This window comes from Meleagris gallopavo, chromosome 7 (genome assembly GCF_905368555.1).
Source record: "Meleagris gallopavo chromosome 7, MGAL_WU_HG_1.1, whole genome shotgun sequence".
Classification (NCBI taxonomy): Eukaryota; Metazoa; Chordata; class Aves; order Galliformes; family Phasianidae; genus Meleagris; species Meleagris gallopavo.
In genome coordinates, this window is record NC_139410.1 from 1,596,317 (window position 1) to 1,609,801 (window position 13,485).

Consider the following 13,485-nt stretch of genomic DNA (forward strand, 5'->3'; position numbering starts at 1 on the left):
AAACATAACGAGCAAATATGCAGCAGAACAGCATAAGAGAAAAATAGATAAATACAGAGGTTACTGAGGCACGCACTAGACCACTTGATTCAATAAGTGGGGATTTTGTAGAGATCTGTTATGATCCTGGCTCTCAGATTACAAATGCACCTGAAAAAAAATGCTAAATGCTATTAAAGTAAATGTCAGCTCTCATTTCAAGCACACAGACAGTGAAGATGACATCGACCAGCAGATCTAGAAGTTACCTATGTATCAGAGATTCTCACATCACTTTCAATTCTCTCTCTGTGCCGTCTGGAAAATGTAATTACACATTGCTAGTGACAAGCACCTTCCTTTTAACCACACTCCTGCACCTGGCTCTCTCACTTCAGCAAGGCTTCCTACTGCTAGCAGCACAGAGTGCTGAACCACTCCGTCAGCTCGCAGGCAGCATGTGAGCACACCTTCCCTTTGCTGTTCCCTGCAGCCTGGCACAGAGAAGCCCTGCGTATGACTGGGGGTTCTGGTCATGCACAAAACCTTAATTGCTCGAAAGGATCCCATTTAGCATGGGTTCCAGCTGCTCGGTCTGCTGCCAGAGCCTCGATCCCACCATTCAAGCTCTGCCCCACAAGGTCAGGAGGATGTGAAACTATCATAATGTGGCACTTTCCATTTACTTTGGCTTTAGCAGTGTTGCAACCAATGCTACGCCAATCCTCTTTCAGTAAATGAACTTCTTTTGGGGAAAAAAGTACTTGGAGCATTCCCACTGTCAGAGCCTTTATGATGACAAGGAAGATGTCGGAATGCTAACTCTTTGAGGCAGGGACCGAGACTTTTATCTCAGAGGGGACTCCTGCATCTCAGGCACTGCCTGAAACAAAACACCCGTAGCTGCTGCAGGAAGTCGCAGCGTGTGGTGTGGTTACGTTCTGCTTCTGAGCCACTCTCGGGACAGCCCCGAGCCCTTCAACTAGTGTGGGTCATAAAAGGCAGCGAGCGGGGACCACGTGCAGGAGAGGCACTGGCCCTGTGCCTCCCTGGGGAGAGGGGGAGAAGCCCTTTGCACGGGCCGCGGTACCACATTACAAACTGAAGAACTGATTGATGTTTTGGGGTACGTTTTGATAAACAACCTCCTCCTGGCCATTTCTTATCCAAGAGCCAACGTTTTCACCTTTCTCCGCTAGCTGCTCTGAACGCGTCTCATCACCAAAAACAAAGCAATAAGGCAGCCACTAAGAGTTGTGCTACTCGTGATGTTTTTAAACTGTGACACGGCTCCATTCCACTCCCTGGGGCGGTGAGTGCACAGCTGACGCACAGGAAAAGCCACCGGGACAGAGCTGGGGCAGCATAAAGCGTGGGGCAGACGGCAGCCGCGCCTGGGGACACCGCCAGCAGCTCAGGGACCACTTGCACAGGCAAGCTGGGGGGCTCTTTCTGTCTGTCCGTCTGTCTGTCCGTCTGTCTGTCCATCTGTCCGTCCAACTGGAGCCTTCAGGGTACCTTGGGGGTAAGGGGGTGGGGAGGAGTGTTTTACCTGGACTTGGGGACCTCGTGGTCCTGGGGCTCCCCAGTGCTCCTGCCCCACTGGGCCTCTCCGTCAGGGGGAAGTTTTCTCTGCCAGAGGGGAACGTTGTGGCGGTAGCACAGGTCGTAACTGTAGACAAAATCAAAAGTATCTGAGTGAGCACCTCACAACATAAAAAGAGAGACAGTTGCACTGTCAGCATTTCATCTGCTATAGCATGATGCTAATTTTTAAACGCGGTACATTTCTTCAACAAGCTTTCAGGGGAGATCCAATATAAATTACAGGTGTCCTGAGCTTTTAAACTTTTAGCACAGCTCCCAGCAAAAGGAAAACCTGCAGCAGGATGTATTGCATTGAATGTGTTTCCAGAACCCTGGGTACAGACCAGACCTGCCCTTTGCAAGCTCTGGGGTATGCCAGCACCCCTGCACATCGCTTGGAAGTCCAAAGAGGTTGCAGCATCATCTTGTTGTTTTTTTTTTTTTTAATTTGTACAAAAAGACAAAGTTTTTAAGACTTGGTGGATATCACAACCACCACAGTTTGCCAGAAGCTGCAATAAAATTTCTCTCTGGAAGCAAGCAGACTTACAAATCTTATTTTCTCAACATGAGGTATTATTACATTATGATTTGGTTTTTGTAGGTATCTCAAGAAATAAGGCCTGTGATTTCTTTGTAATTACCAGTGTAGCAACAGAGATAGGAAAATGTTCCTATGTATTGCTCCAAAAATATATATTCTCTCCTTTGAAATGTTGACATTATGAAACTATGACTCAGAGTTGGAAATGGAAAAGCTTTTTATAAAAAGGTCAGCTTTTTATAAAAATGCCAATTTTGATGAAACCTCATCTTTTTAATTCTCAGGGAAAAATTCTATCAAAAATGTCCAAAAACACCATGTTGTCCCTCCTGCAGTGCAATCTTTAGTCCATGGCATTGTATTGTACATAGTTTGTTAGTGTGAACAAAGGCAATGAGGGGCAGACAACCCCTGCTAAAGGACAAGACCATGGGCAGAGCTCACAGGAGGACCAAGGTGGAAGGCCCCAGGGTGCCCCTTACCTACTTATCCATAACGGCCTGTTCCCAAAGCTACTGCTGACTTTTTCTGCAGATACACACAGCTAGAATCACAACCCAGCAAAGTCTGCCTTGAGGCAACGTTCATCTCTCAGTGCAATACAGGAGTATGTCAGTTTATCTCCTTGCATCCTTCAGTGCAACACAGGAGATGTGATAATGCTGGAACGACGTGGAAGTGTAGGTAGGAGCAGTGACACAATCCAACGGGACCCTTCAGAGCAACCTTCAGGTTTCTTTAGTATACTGTGGGGCTACAGCAGCAAATCAATTTCTGTTGTTTATTTATTTTTTTTTTTTAACATGAGCTTATTGTACTTCAGCTTTTGAATATGCTTTTCTGTACCAAAAAAAAAAAAAAAATCACAATGAAAATGTTTTCATGAGTGGGATTAATGATGATGTGATGCAACCTTAGAGTACAGATGTCGGAAAGATCATCTTTGCCCAAATAGAAAAGGAGTCACTGAGGTGTCTGCTTTGAGAGTCTGCTCACCTAAAGCTATCTCTTCGGTCCACAGAAAGCAGTGGCTATTTAAAGACAACTCAACCCACCTAAAAATCTGTAACTCTCAGGAGAGAGTCAAAAATTAATTGAGGTGGATAGCCAAGACAAGAATTTCAGAGCCTGTGACTGGGTGATCCCACTGTTGCTTCTCTTTTGGTTTTCATATGGCTATACCTTTCCCAAGTTTTGTTTTTTTTTTTCTTTTTTTAACTCCAAATCTCAGAATTCTATGCCAAGTAACAATGGAAAAGATATAATAGAACAATAATTTACATTCTTAAGTGAGCTATCCTCTCCAAACGTAAGACATGTGGCTCTAGCAACAGCACAACATAAAACAGTATGAATTCATTGTTATAAGCAAATTCTTTGCTTTTACTACTATTTCATAAGAACAGTTTAAGCTGGATTTGAAGTATACAGTCCTGAACTACTTCTCTGGGAAGAGATAATGCACAAATTTCCCCACTTCATAATCATCAAAACGTACGCATTAAGGAAGAAAGCTGGCAGAGGTGTAAGAGCTAAAACATGTAGTTGTCTTACTTGCTTTTCTCCCTCTTCCTTTTTAACTGACCAACTTCAGCCAAGTAACATACATTTTTAAAGACAGAGACTAGCCAGGAATATTAAAATACGTAAGTGAAAAAAAAAAAAAGAACTGCGATGAAAATAAATGTTTTGTACACTTTGTATTACTAATACATTGCTATTTTCAATGGCAAACAAGTTTAATTATTTCTTTTGCAGCATGTCCCAATGGAGTCAAGTTCAGCAACTGGAAATAAAGTTTTTAGAACAAGTTGACCAGTTCTATGATGATAACTTCCCTATGGAAATCCGGCATCTGCTGGCACAATGGGTAGAAAGCCAAGACTGGTAAGGAATACATTTGCTCCCTCTCTTAAAATTTCCCTCATGAGCAGTTCTTACCTTATCTGTCAGATTTTAGGGTACTAATTTGTGAACTGTGCAGGCATCTACATTCCAAGAATAGTAATTCTGCAATTTATGGATTTATCTTGTTGAGTTAACATTACACTTCATCTATTTAAGAGATTCAGTGTCAGTAAAGTCCTGTTAAAGCTGCAACATTATCTTCAACTTATTAAATAACAATTTCCATTGAACCTATTTTATATACAATGGTCATGCGTGCCCCAACAGAATAAATTCATTACTGTGTTTTTCCTAATAAACTACCACATATTATGTGAAATACAAAGGAGTATTGTTGAAAATTGCAATTGCATATTTTGAAATAATGATTTTAATAAAAACCATCATATTTAAAGTTAAATATAAATATAATATTCAATTATAACATTTCTGGCTTGGATCCTTTTTCTTAGAGCACAGATTTCTATTCCTAATAACTTCAAATTTAAGGAACATCTGAAGGGGAGTTGTTATTTGAACTTATTCCTAAGCAAAATCCAATTAAAATCATCTAAGAACAAAAAGATGTTGTACTGTGGGACGTGGTTTGGTAGGAAATATTGGTGATAGGTGGATGTTTGGACTGGATGATCTCAGAGATCTTTTCCAGCCTTGGTAGTTCTGTGATTCTGTGAAAATAACGGTACTAGATTTTTCACAGAAAAACATAATGCAACTCAGTTTTCTATGGAAATGTTATCCCTTTACCTCCTGTAGCACATAATTATTCCTCTTGTCCAAATCACAATTAAAGCTGGACGAAGAGTTCTGGAGAACAAACCAGCAATTTGCAAGAATTGTCTTCTAGAAGGTAAATTTATACAGAAATTTAGATCAAATTCAATCAATAGTTATCTCAAGAAAATTCAGAACTAAGTACCCAAAAATGTTTATACTAATAGCAGCAGGAAGAGACGTCTCAATTTGGGAAGCTAAATCCACAAGTCTATCAGAGAACTATTGAAAAAAAATATCAGCTAATTAATATGACAATTTCCCTTGAAGGTTATAGCATGCAGCGGGGCTGTGGAAATGTGGGAATCATTAAAATCTCCTTTTTGCCAGATTTAGCAGGTATATCTCAAACAGGTATCTACCATTTGGGGAACAAGGAGAAAGTAACCTTAGGACAAGGAGGCCATCCAGTCCAAAGACTACCTTCCTCTACCCTGCTCACTAATGTTACTGCCCTTCCTGTAACAAGCTGTTCCATAAATAGCAGAACTAGAAAGGCTTGTTTCCATATTATTTGCATCCTCTGTCCCCTGCATACCCTTCACCAGTAGCTTCAGAGTCTTCTCATATCCCCATATAGCTTGGCTGGGCAAAGGCTCATCTGGTGCCTGGTGTGAAGATATATATCTGCTGACTGGCCATCTGGCTGTTGCCTCCTGGAGCAAGTTATTACTGCCATTTTCCTCAGTGGAGGCACTAATTTGGATTCCTCTCCTCTACCAACTTGCCAGTTTTCTGGGAAATTTGTACAGATACAGTATTTTTTGGACTTTGAGCCCACTATCAACTTTGGCTGAAAGCAGGCAGCAACTTGAGAAATTATGTCTGTGTGACTGACAGAGGGAGAGAGACTCTGGCTCACACTGTGCATAAGCCTCATTTCCTTCAGGGAGTGGGCTAAAAATGTTTAAGTGTTCACGGAAACTGAGACTGAAAATCTCTGATCGTCTCCCCTCTGGATGAGTCCATAGCCTGGTGAGTATAAATTCAGGGATCGTAAAATCAATTATTTACATAGTTCTACATGATACACTTAAATCGAGCTTCTTACTGCTTTTATTTCACAATGGATTGTAAATTTCTGTACAGATAGTTTGGCACTTCTCATGACATTTTAAAAACGTGCGTTTCTCATTCATTCTCAAGGGAGGCTGCATCCAACAACGAAGCAATGGCAACCATCCTTTTACAGAACCTCCTAATTCAAGTGGATGAACAGCTAGACCGGGTTTCGCAAGAGAAGAACCTTCTCTTGATACACAACCTGAAAAGAATCAGAAAGCTGCTTCAGGTATGTTGTTACTCTAGATAACCAATTGCACACACTGCCTGGCTTCTAAGGGCAATGCCTGACCTCTGCTAACACAGCTTGTTCCTGTGCACAGCTCAGAGTTTCCCTATTCCCTTTTCCAGGCAGCTATGGGAAGAACAAGCCTCCAGTAAGAGGCTATCAGTAACCATGTGGAAAAATAATCCACATTTTTCATTCACGTCACTGAGATGCAACGATGTTGTCACCTCTTGGCTCAGCGCATACCTACGTCTCACCCAGCTCTTAAAAATAGGTTGATACAGTGCTTATAGATGTTGAAGTTTACAAGTGTGATTACCAACTTTCCAGACACACGCACACGTTTAAATATTATCAGCTGTGACAGTCGTAGGGAAAACAACGTGTATTTTGGCTTTAGCAAAACAGCACCCTGAAAAAGGAACCGCGTTTGCTATTTTGTTCTTAGCTGTGATTACTTGTTATGAATTGCTTATAGGATTTTCCTTTAGGCTTCTGAAAAGTGATATTTACCTCGATTGGTTGAATGTTCCCCTAGTAATTGTTTATTTAAGGCAAGAATTCTCAGAGTTCCACTTCATTAGTCACCTACTTCCTGACATCTATTTGTCTTCTGCATAAAATAGATACACATCTGAGTTTAACAAAAGTTTGGGGATTTTTCTCTCATATGATGGTGTTTTCCGCAAGTACTTTAGTGAAAACTGTATCATTTACAAAATCATTTTCTTAATTTTATATGAATTTATTGATCTGGAGCATCTTCATACTACCGTGTCAATTATTCTGGTATCACTGTGGCTGCATGCCTTTCTATTCTATGTCTGTAATGGTGGTCCTCTTAAAAAAGCAACGCCGCTATCACTTTTCCTTCCAGTGTTATGCAAGAAGTTATGCATATAACTTGAAATCCAAGTCCCTTTATTGCTTTTTGTTTGTTTGTTTGTTTTATGGTTTGTGTAGCAGCACTAACCCTCATTTCAGCACTGCTCAAACAACTTAACTGCTTTTGGAATGGACAGCTGAAAGGTCACTGCTGCGATCTCCTTCATGGTCACTTGGACACTTTGCCACAATAGGGTTGAGCCAGAGCTTCACCACCTTAGGTGTTCCCTCACAGAGAAAATATGTACAAAGAGCACTGAAAAAAGCAGTTCTATTCCTGGCTCAACAGATTGTACATTTCTGACTCCGCCATCACAACACGCATATGCACACGGATTGTATGTATGTACTTACAGGCTCTACCAAAGTAAAGACTGCTCCTTCTTTTCCTCACGCCACTTATTTTATTCTAAGCTCGAGTTGGCCACTTTGTGTCCTCTGTGAAATTCAGGACGCTGAAATGAGGCATCAGCCTAGAGTGCATACACAGTAGTTGACCTAGCAGCTGGTGTGAACACAGCCAGAGTGAAATCCAAGTCCTACAGGCCCTGACTTAGCAAGTTTCCTCAAGCAATGAACTCTCTGCTCCACAGAGGTTTGCAGGTTGACAGTCTAAAGCAACACAAAACTCCTGAGGGAACACCACCAGAGATGCTGGAATTGCACTGCTTATTAAAAAGGACTTCCATCTTGGGGTTTGCAGTAAAATATTTCCAGTCGAACAAAAAACACAACAGCTCTATTACTAATAAGTTGACCTTTCTCTGTTCTATCAAAACAACAAATAACGTCTGTTTAGATTAAAAGCCACTCATTCCGTTTCAAAATACACATGCAAACCACCAGACATCAAACAGCACACTTTCACTATTAGAGCTTTTCCTGGTTTCTTATAACCTTTAACTCTATAATTCACAGCCTTATTATTATTTCCAAAATAACGTCTGTAGCTTGGAGTAGAACAAATCTTACTAAATCTGTATCACATCTGTACTGTTGTTGAAAACATTACAGTCCGATCTCTAGAACACAAATGGTAATTGCTTCCTCAGCCAAAGTATGCAGTGTGTGTTCTTGGTAGATGCACCTGATTTTTTGGAATGTATCCGAGAAGTTTGGAAGTATTTGGCTCCCCACCCAAAGCTGGTGCACTTGCAGATACAAAACTCTCATAGTTTGAGCGGGTTTGTGACTGCTTCATGAGATAATACCAGAAAAGGTGACTGAAGCATATAGTGCATTGCCATAAATCCTTTTGTCCTGAAATGGTAGTGAGAGAAAGGGCATGCTGCGAAACTAGAGACTGTTCGCTAACTTTGACTGGCTCCCTAAATAAACAGTGGAAGCTACATCACTAAACATCTTTTCATTCCTGGTGACTCTATGAACAGTCTTGGTTTGGTTTTCTCTGAAGGTTAGTTACACCACGATCCCATCTTTCTGTTTGCTCTCTAGAACAAGCACTTCTCTGAAATTTCACAGTTCACTCCTCTTCCTTCCCTCCTCTGTACCACACACAGATGTGCAGACACTTGTAGACCCACAAAGATATTCAACCTCAATATGTGACCTGAATGCATTGTTTGTTTACTATTTTGAGCCAATTATATATGGCTTGTCAAGCTAGATAGCGCTGGAAACCAGCATACAGAATACAAAGCTGAGCTGTGGTATAGGTCTCTACATGCTACAGTGACAGCAATAAAGTAATTACAAATACAGAACACTCATAGCACAGTCTGCACATCTGGACAAAAGACAAAGTGTGGGACTACTGCTTAATTAGTAATACAATTAAGTCAGTTGTGATGGCCAGCCTTAGAAGAGGAAGCAATAGCCACTTGACAAATGGTTTGTGCAGCTGCTTCCCAGGCAGCACAGGCTCAAGATTCCTCGTGCTGTTATGCCAGCTAGTTTCCAATAGCACAGCCAAACACCCTCCATTTGAAAGCTTCCACTGTGATTCCTTTTTATTATGGAAGAGAAAAAGTTCTGTGCTCCACCTGAAATATTTGTATGCAGACATCTTCGTTATTCCATGGGATTAAGGAAGGAAGCAGGGAAAAGAGAGAGACCTTGCCTGACTGGTATTTGCAATATAAAGCTATTATCAATCTCAGGAGCTGCAAAATGTGAAGACTGGAACTGTTAGCAGAAAAATAGCCTAGCACCCTTGTTTTTAGGTCACAGAGACCACCCCTATTCTTCTACCGCCACAGAAATAATAATGGAGCATGACATTTCTGCTCAGACTGCTGAAATTTCCAGAATTACCTTGATGCAAAAAGAATTGACCAGGAAACGTACAATGTGAAAAAAAGTTGTAAGTACTTGAAAGCAACTTAGCTAAGCTGTTAACTCTCGGTAATTTTCTTCTCTATTCATTTCTTGCTCTTTCAAAATGTTACATCTTGACATAAAACTGGTAAAAATGCACGTATTTTATTAAAAAGGATCAGTGCTTTAGGTTAAAATCCCTTGTATTCTTATATTCCTATTACTCCTCTAGCCAGTAAATTGGATTCATCTTTACAGCAGATTGGCCTTTTGTTGCGATGCTTTTCAGTGGATGACAGCAGAGCACAGCTGCTTGCTAAGGTTAAATTCTACGTCCCTCCTCCTACAGAAGTCCTGCTCCTGTGAGCAGTAGCTCTATAAAGTGACGAGGAGAGAATATGTTTGGAGGGAAGAAGCTCTGCCTATGACTCTTTCTCCTGTTTAAAGCCTAAATGGAGAAAAGCAAAGCAGATTAGTCACAAGGACATGGTTTGTGCTGTTGCTATGACAGCAGAATGTAAAGGGCAGATGTTAAGCTCCAAAGAGCTGCCTATCACTTCTAGGAACTAAATTTCAAATGCAACAGCCTGCAAGACCTTAGCCCATAAACAATTATATCCTGGCTTTCTGAAGAATTTCTTGTAAATAACTGTGCCTATCCCTGAAGCAAGCTTCTTCAAAACATGCAAATAGATTTGGTGCACAAGAGAGACTGGCAAAATTACTTGTTTAGGACAGAAGCCGCCCACATTCCTCGCTCACAGGCTAAAATCCTTGATTGGTAAGAGCAGCATGGCTGCAGGGATCCTGCAGGGCTGCCAGTAGACTGAGGATCTAAGACAGACACAGCTCTTCTCATGCCCCTCCTGCCTTTGTAGGAACAGTCTCTGAGTTATCTAGGGATTTTTCATCTTAGATATCCTTGCGCCCTTGCTTCTTCCCTTGCCAGAGCTGGAAATTAGGCTTGGTTTGGCTGCCTGAGCCATGCTGAGCTATCAGAAACTTTGCCAGCAGTGTGCCCAGGTGGCCAAGAAGGCCAATGGCATCCTGGTTTGTATCAGAAGTAGTGTAGTCATCAGGAAAAAGGAGGCAATCGTCCCCCTGTACTCAGCTCTGGTAAGGCAGCACCTTGAATTCTTTGTTCAGTTTTGGGCCCCTCTATACAATAAAGACACGGAAGCCCTGGAATGCATTCAGAGAAGGGCAAGGAAGTTGGTGAGGTGTTCGGAACACAAGCCTTATGAGGAGCAGCTGTGGAGCTGGGATTGTTCAGTCTGGAGAAGAGAAGGCTCAAGGGAGACCTTATCGCTCTCTACAACTGAAAGGAGGCTGTGGTGAGGTGAGGGTCAGCCTCTTCCCCAAAGTAACAGTGACAGGACGAGAGGGAATGGCCTCAAGTGGTGCCAGGGGAGGTTCAGGTTAGGTGTTAGGAAAAATTTCTTCTCAGAAAGAGTTGTCAGGCACTGGAACAGCCTGCCCAGAGAGGTGGTGGACGCACCATCCCTGGAAGCTTTCAAGAACTGTGTAGATGTGGCACTGAGGGACTTGGTTCAGTGGCCACTGTGGTGACGGGTTGATGGTTGGACTGGATGACCTTAGTGGTCTCCTCCAACCTTAATGATTCTATAATTCAGAGACAGAGATGGGCTGCGCAGTGCAATGGGCATACGACAACAACACCAGGAAAAAGCAGGAGTTCCCAGAATCATCCCACTCGTAATCACAGCTCATCTTGACGCTCTAGTCTCATGATAACTCTTGAAAGCAACCCCTTCTCATTAACAGCAACATGCATCTGTGTCACAATACTGTTTATGATATTCAGGGGAAAATCAGATTATATAAATCTCTTATAGAAGCGAAATAACTGATTTCAGGGACAGGAAGAATGGCTACTTCTCTCATTTACCATTGAAACCTGAGCTAATGAGGGTATGTTGTGCTCTGGGGAACATTTTGCCATAAAAGATGTATATTCATGACATTTATTTAACAGCCACAGCAGATTATGAGGTATCTGTGATCTGCACTTGCTCACCAGCCTTGCTAGAGCCTGAGATGAGGTGAAGGCAGGCAGAGGGGAACCTGCCTGGGTAACCACAACTGCGTGCACACCTTGAGCAGGCTGGGGAATCCTTGCAAAGAGGGAGATTAAGATTCACCACACCAATTGTACCAAAACAAGCCGTTAGAAACAGATTTAAAATATGGAGCTGGGAAATAATAGTTTAGTTATACTTCTTCCACCTACACAGCACTACATTGTTATGAAATTATCTGCAACAGCATCTTAATCTACCTCCTGTCCTCTTAACCAAAGCGTGTTAACCTTAGGGCATTTCATTCCATATTAAACTTACCCTAATTCTAAGTTGCACAAACAGCATCTTGCTTTCCACGCTGTTACAATAGGGATGTGGTAGAGTGTTCTTGCTCCTGCTTCAGTTTCTCAGTCATACTGTGTGGCTTGTTTCCATCTGTAATGAGAGCCAAACATCTTTGAGCACCTCCAGACACAACTAAGATGAATGTATGAAGATGTTTATTTCAGTTCAGGTAACTGTAAACACAAGTTTCTGTATCAGAAAGGAGAAGGATGAGGGATCCTAACGTTATTTCTTTTGGACCATCAAAGAAAACTGACAAAAAAAAAAAAAAAAAAAAAAAAAACATTAGATCTGAGCTAGGATATTCCAATTAGTACTTAACAAATATTTCTAGTAAGCACTGTACTGAGAAACAGTTGCAAAGAATGGAAATGTAGCCATTGATGTTTAGGTTGCAGTTTCCTGTTAGAGCTAAGAATGGGGTGAGAATGGAACATAGAGAAAGTTTGTAACACACCACAGAAAAAAAAAAGAAAAAAAAAAACAACAAACCCGACACATAAAATGTTATTTACATGTGTTTAGTGCTCATGCAACCTGATACATCAACAAAGCAACGAATTTTATATAATACCATCCAAGCTGGCTTTTCACATTAGCATCTTGCCATCAGCATGTTTTCAAGCTTAATCATTAAAGCTGTTTACAAAATAATTTGGCGTGCAAGTGGGGAACCTTGAATACAATCTCCAGACCGAATGCTAACCAGCCAACCCTCTGCCATCAGTGATTGCAGGCTTGCAGCTGCATGGCAGCTAATGAGGTTTTTTTTAACAAAGGATTCCAATGCATGGCTGCAAAAAGGTTCTTCCTAAAGTAAAATGTTTTGGAGTATAAGAGTTAGCTTATGCACAGATGTTTAAAAATCAAGAAAATACAACCTTTAGCACTCCTTGCTCGCTCTGATGGCTCAGCTGCCGACAGAGATCTGCCTGGGAGGTTAGCTAATGGGGCTCTAGGCTTTGTGTCCAAATGACAGAGGAAAGAAATAAAAAATGAGATGTCCTCCGCTATTTGCCCTCTTTTGCAGGGAAAATTGTGTGATTATTTTAAAACATTTCATTTGACTAAGAAGCATCGCTACATTATTCATTCCCTGGGGCAGCACAGTCGCACCGTGTGATGATGAGATCTACAACAGTGTATTTTCTGCAGCTGTATCTCACCCACTACCTGCTGACAAGCCTACTGCTCCTATAGACCACCCCTTGGCTCTTTCTTGTTTGTGCTGAGAGGGACTCAGTGGAGTTTAGGGGCAAACCAGAGTATGGAATAAAGGACCTCTGCCTTCACAGCTTACCCCAGCTCTGCTCTGGTGGCAGGTGCTCCCAAGAATGTTTATGCTCTTCTGGAAGTTACGTACCGTACTATATGAGTACAGCAGAAACACAACACTGCAGGGTTATGATTTAGGGCTTCCCACATTCAGAGGAGTTGTCTAAAAGAATGAGTCTGCCTTTAAGGTTCTCCTAGGTATTTTGAAAGCGGGAGGGGAAATCTAAAAATAAGAATCGAAGAAGAGCAGTCACAGGTACTTCCTCTTAAAGACCTAAATAGAACAGAGCCATCTTTTTGGTAGAAAAAAAGAATCTTAGTAAGAATAGAACCTACTGAGAAGCAGGGTTTCAAAAAAAAAAAAAAAAAAAAACACCCAACAACAACAACAAAAAAAAACACTCTTCACCAAAGAAGAGAAAGAACAGTCGGTCCTTGCAGTACGCCAGTACACTGAGATAGCTGTTCTGCCTGCCTGCACAAACAGGGACAATAAATCAAGGCAAAAAATGACAATTATTTTGTTTTGTTTTCATTACAAGATGAGATACTTGCTTATTTAGAAAGATGCTGAATAT

At 41.5% G+C, this 13,485-nt stretch overlaps 2 protein-coding genes across 3 annotated transcripts in view; one reads left to right on the top strand and one right to left on the bottom strand.

Annotated features, from left to right (window-relative positions):
* Nucleotides 1-1,651, bottom strand: part of MYO1B (myosin IB) — a 123,002-nt gene extending 121,351 nt beyond the window's left edge. Inside the window, exon 1 of the mRNA XM_085227863.1 lies at nt 1,532-1,651. The gene's annotated coding sequence lies outside the window, so the exon portion shown is untranslated. The remainder of the gene's footprint in view (nt 1-1,531) is intronic.
* Nucleotides 943-13,485, top strand: part of STAT4 (signal transducer and activator of transcription 4) — a 39,835-nt gene continuing 27,292 nt past the window's right edge. The window contains exons 1-3 of one of the 2 annotated variants that reach the window (XM_085227867.1): nt 943-1,412; nt 3,869-3,997; nt 5,939-6,083. In XM_085227867.1, coding sequence (XP_085083993.1) covers nt 3,870-3,997; nt 5,939-6,083 — 273 coding nt within the window. In that variant the 5' untranslated portion in view covers nt 943-1,412; nt 3,869. The remainder of the gene's footprint in view (nt 1,413-3,868; nt 3,998-5,938; nt 6,084-13,485) is intronic. The other variant, XM_003207431.5, reaches the window with a different exon arrangement.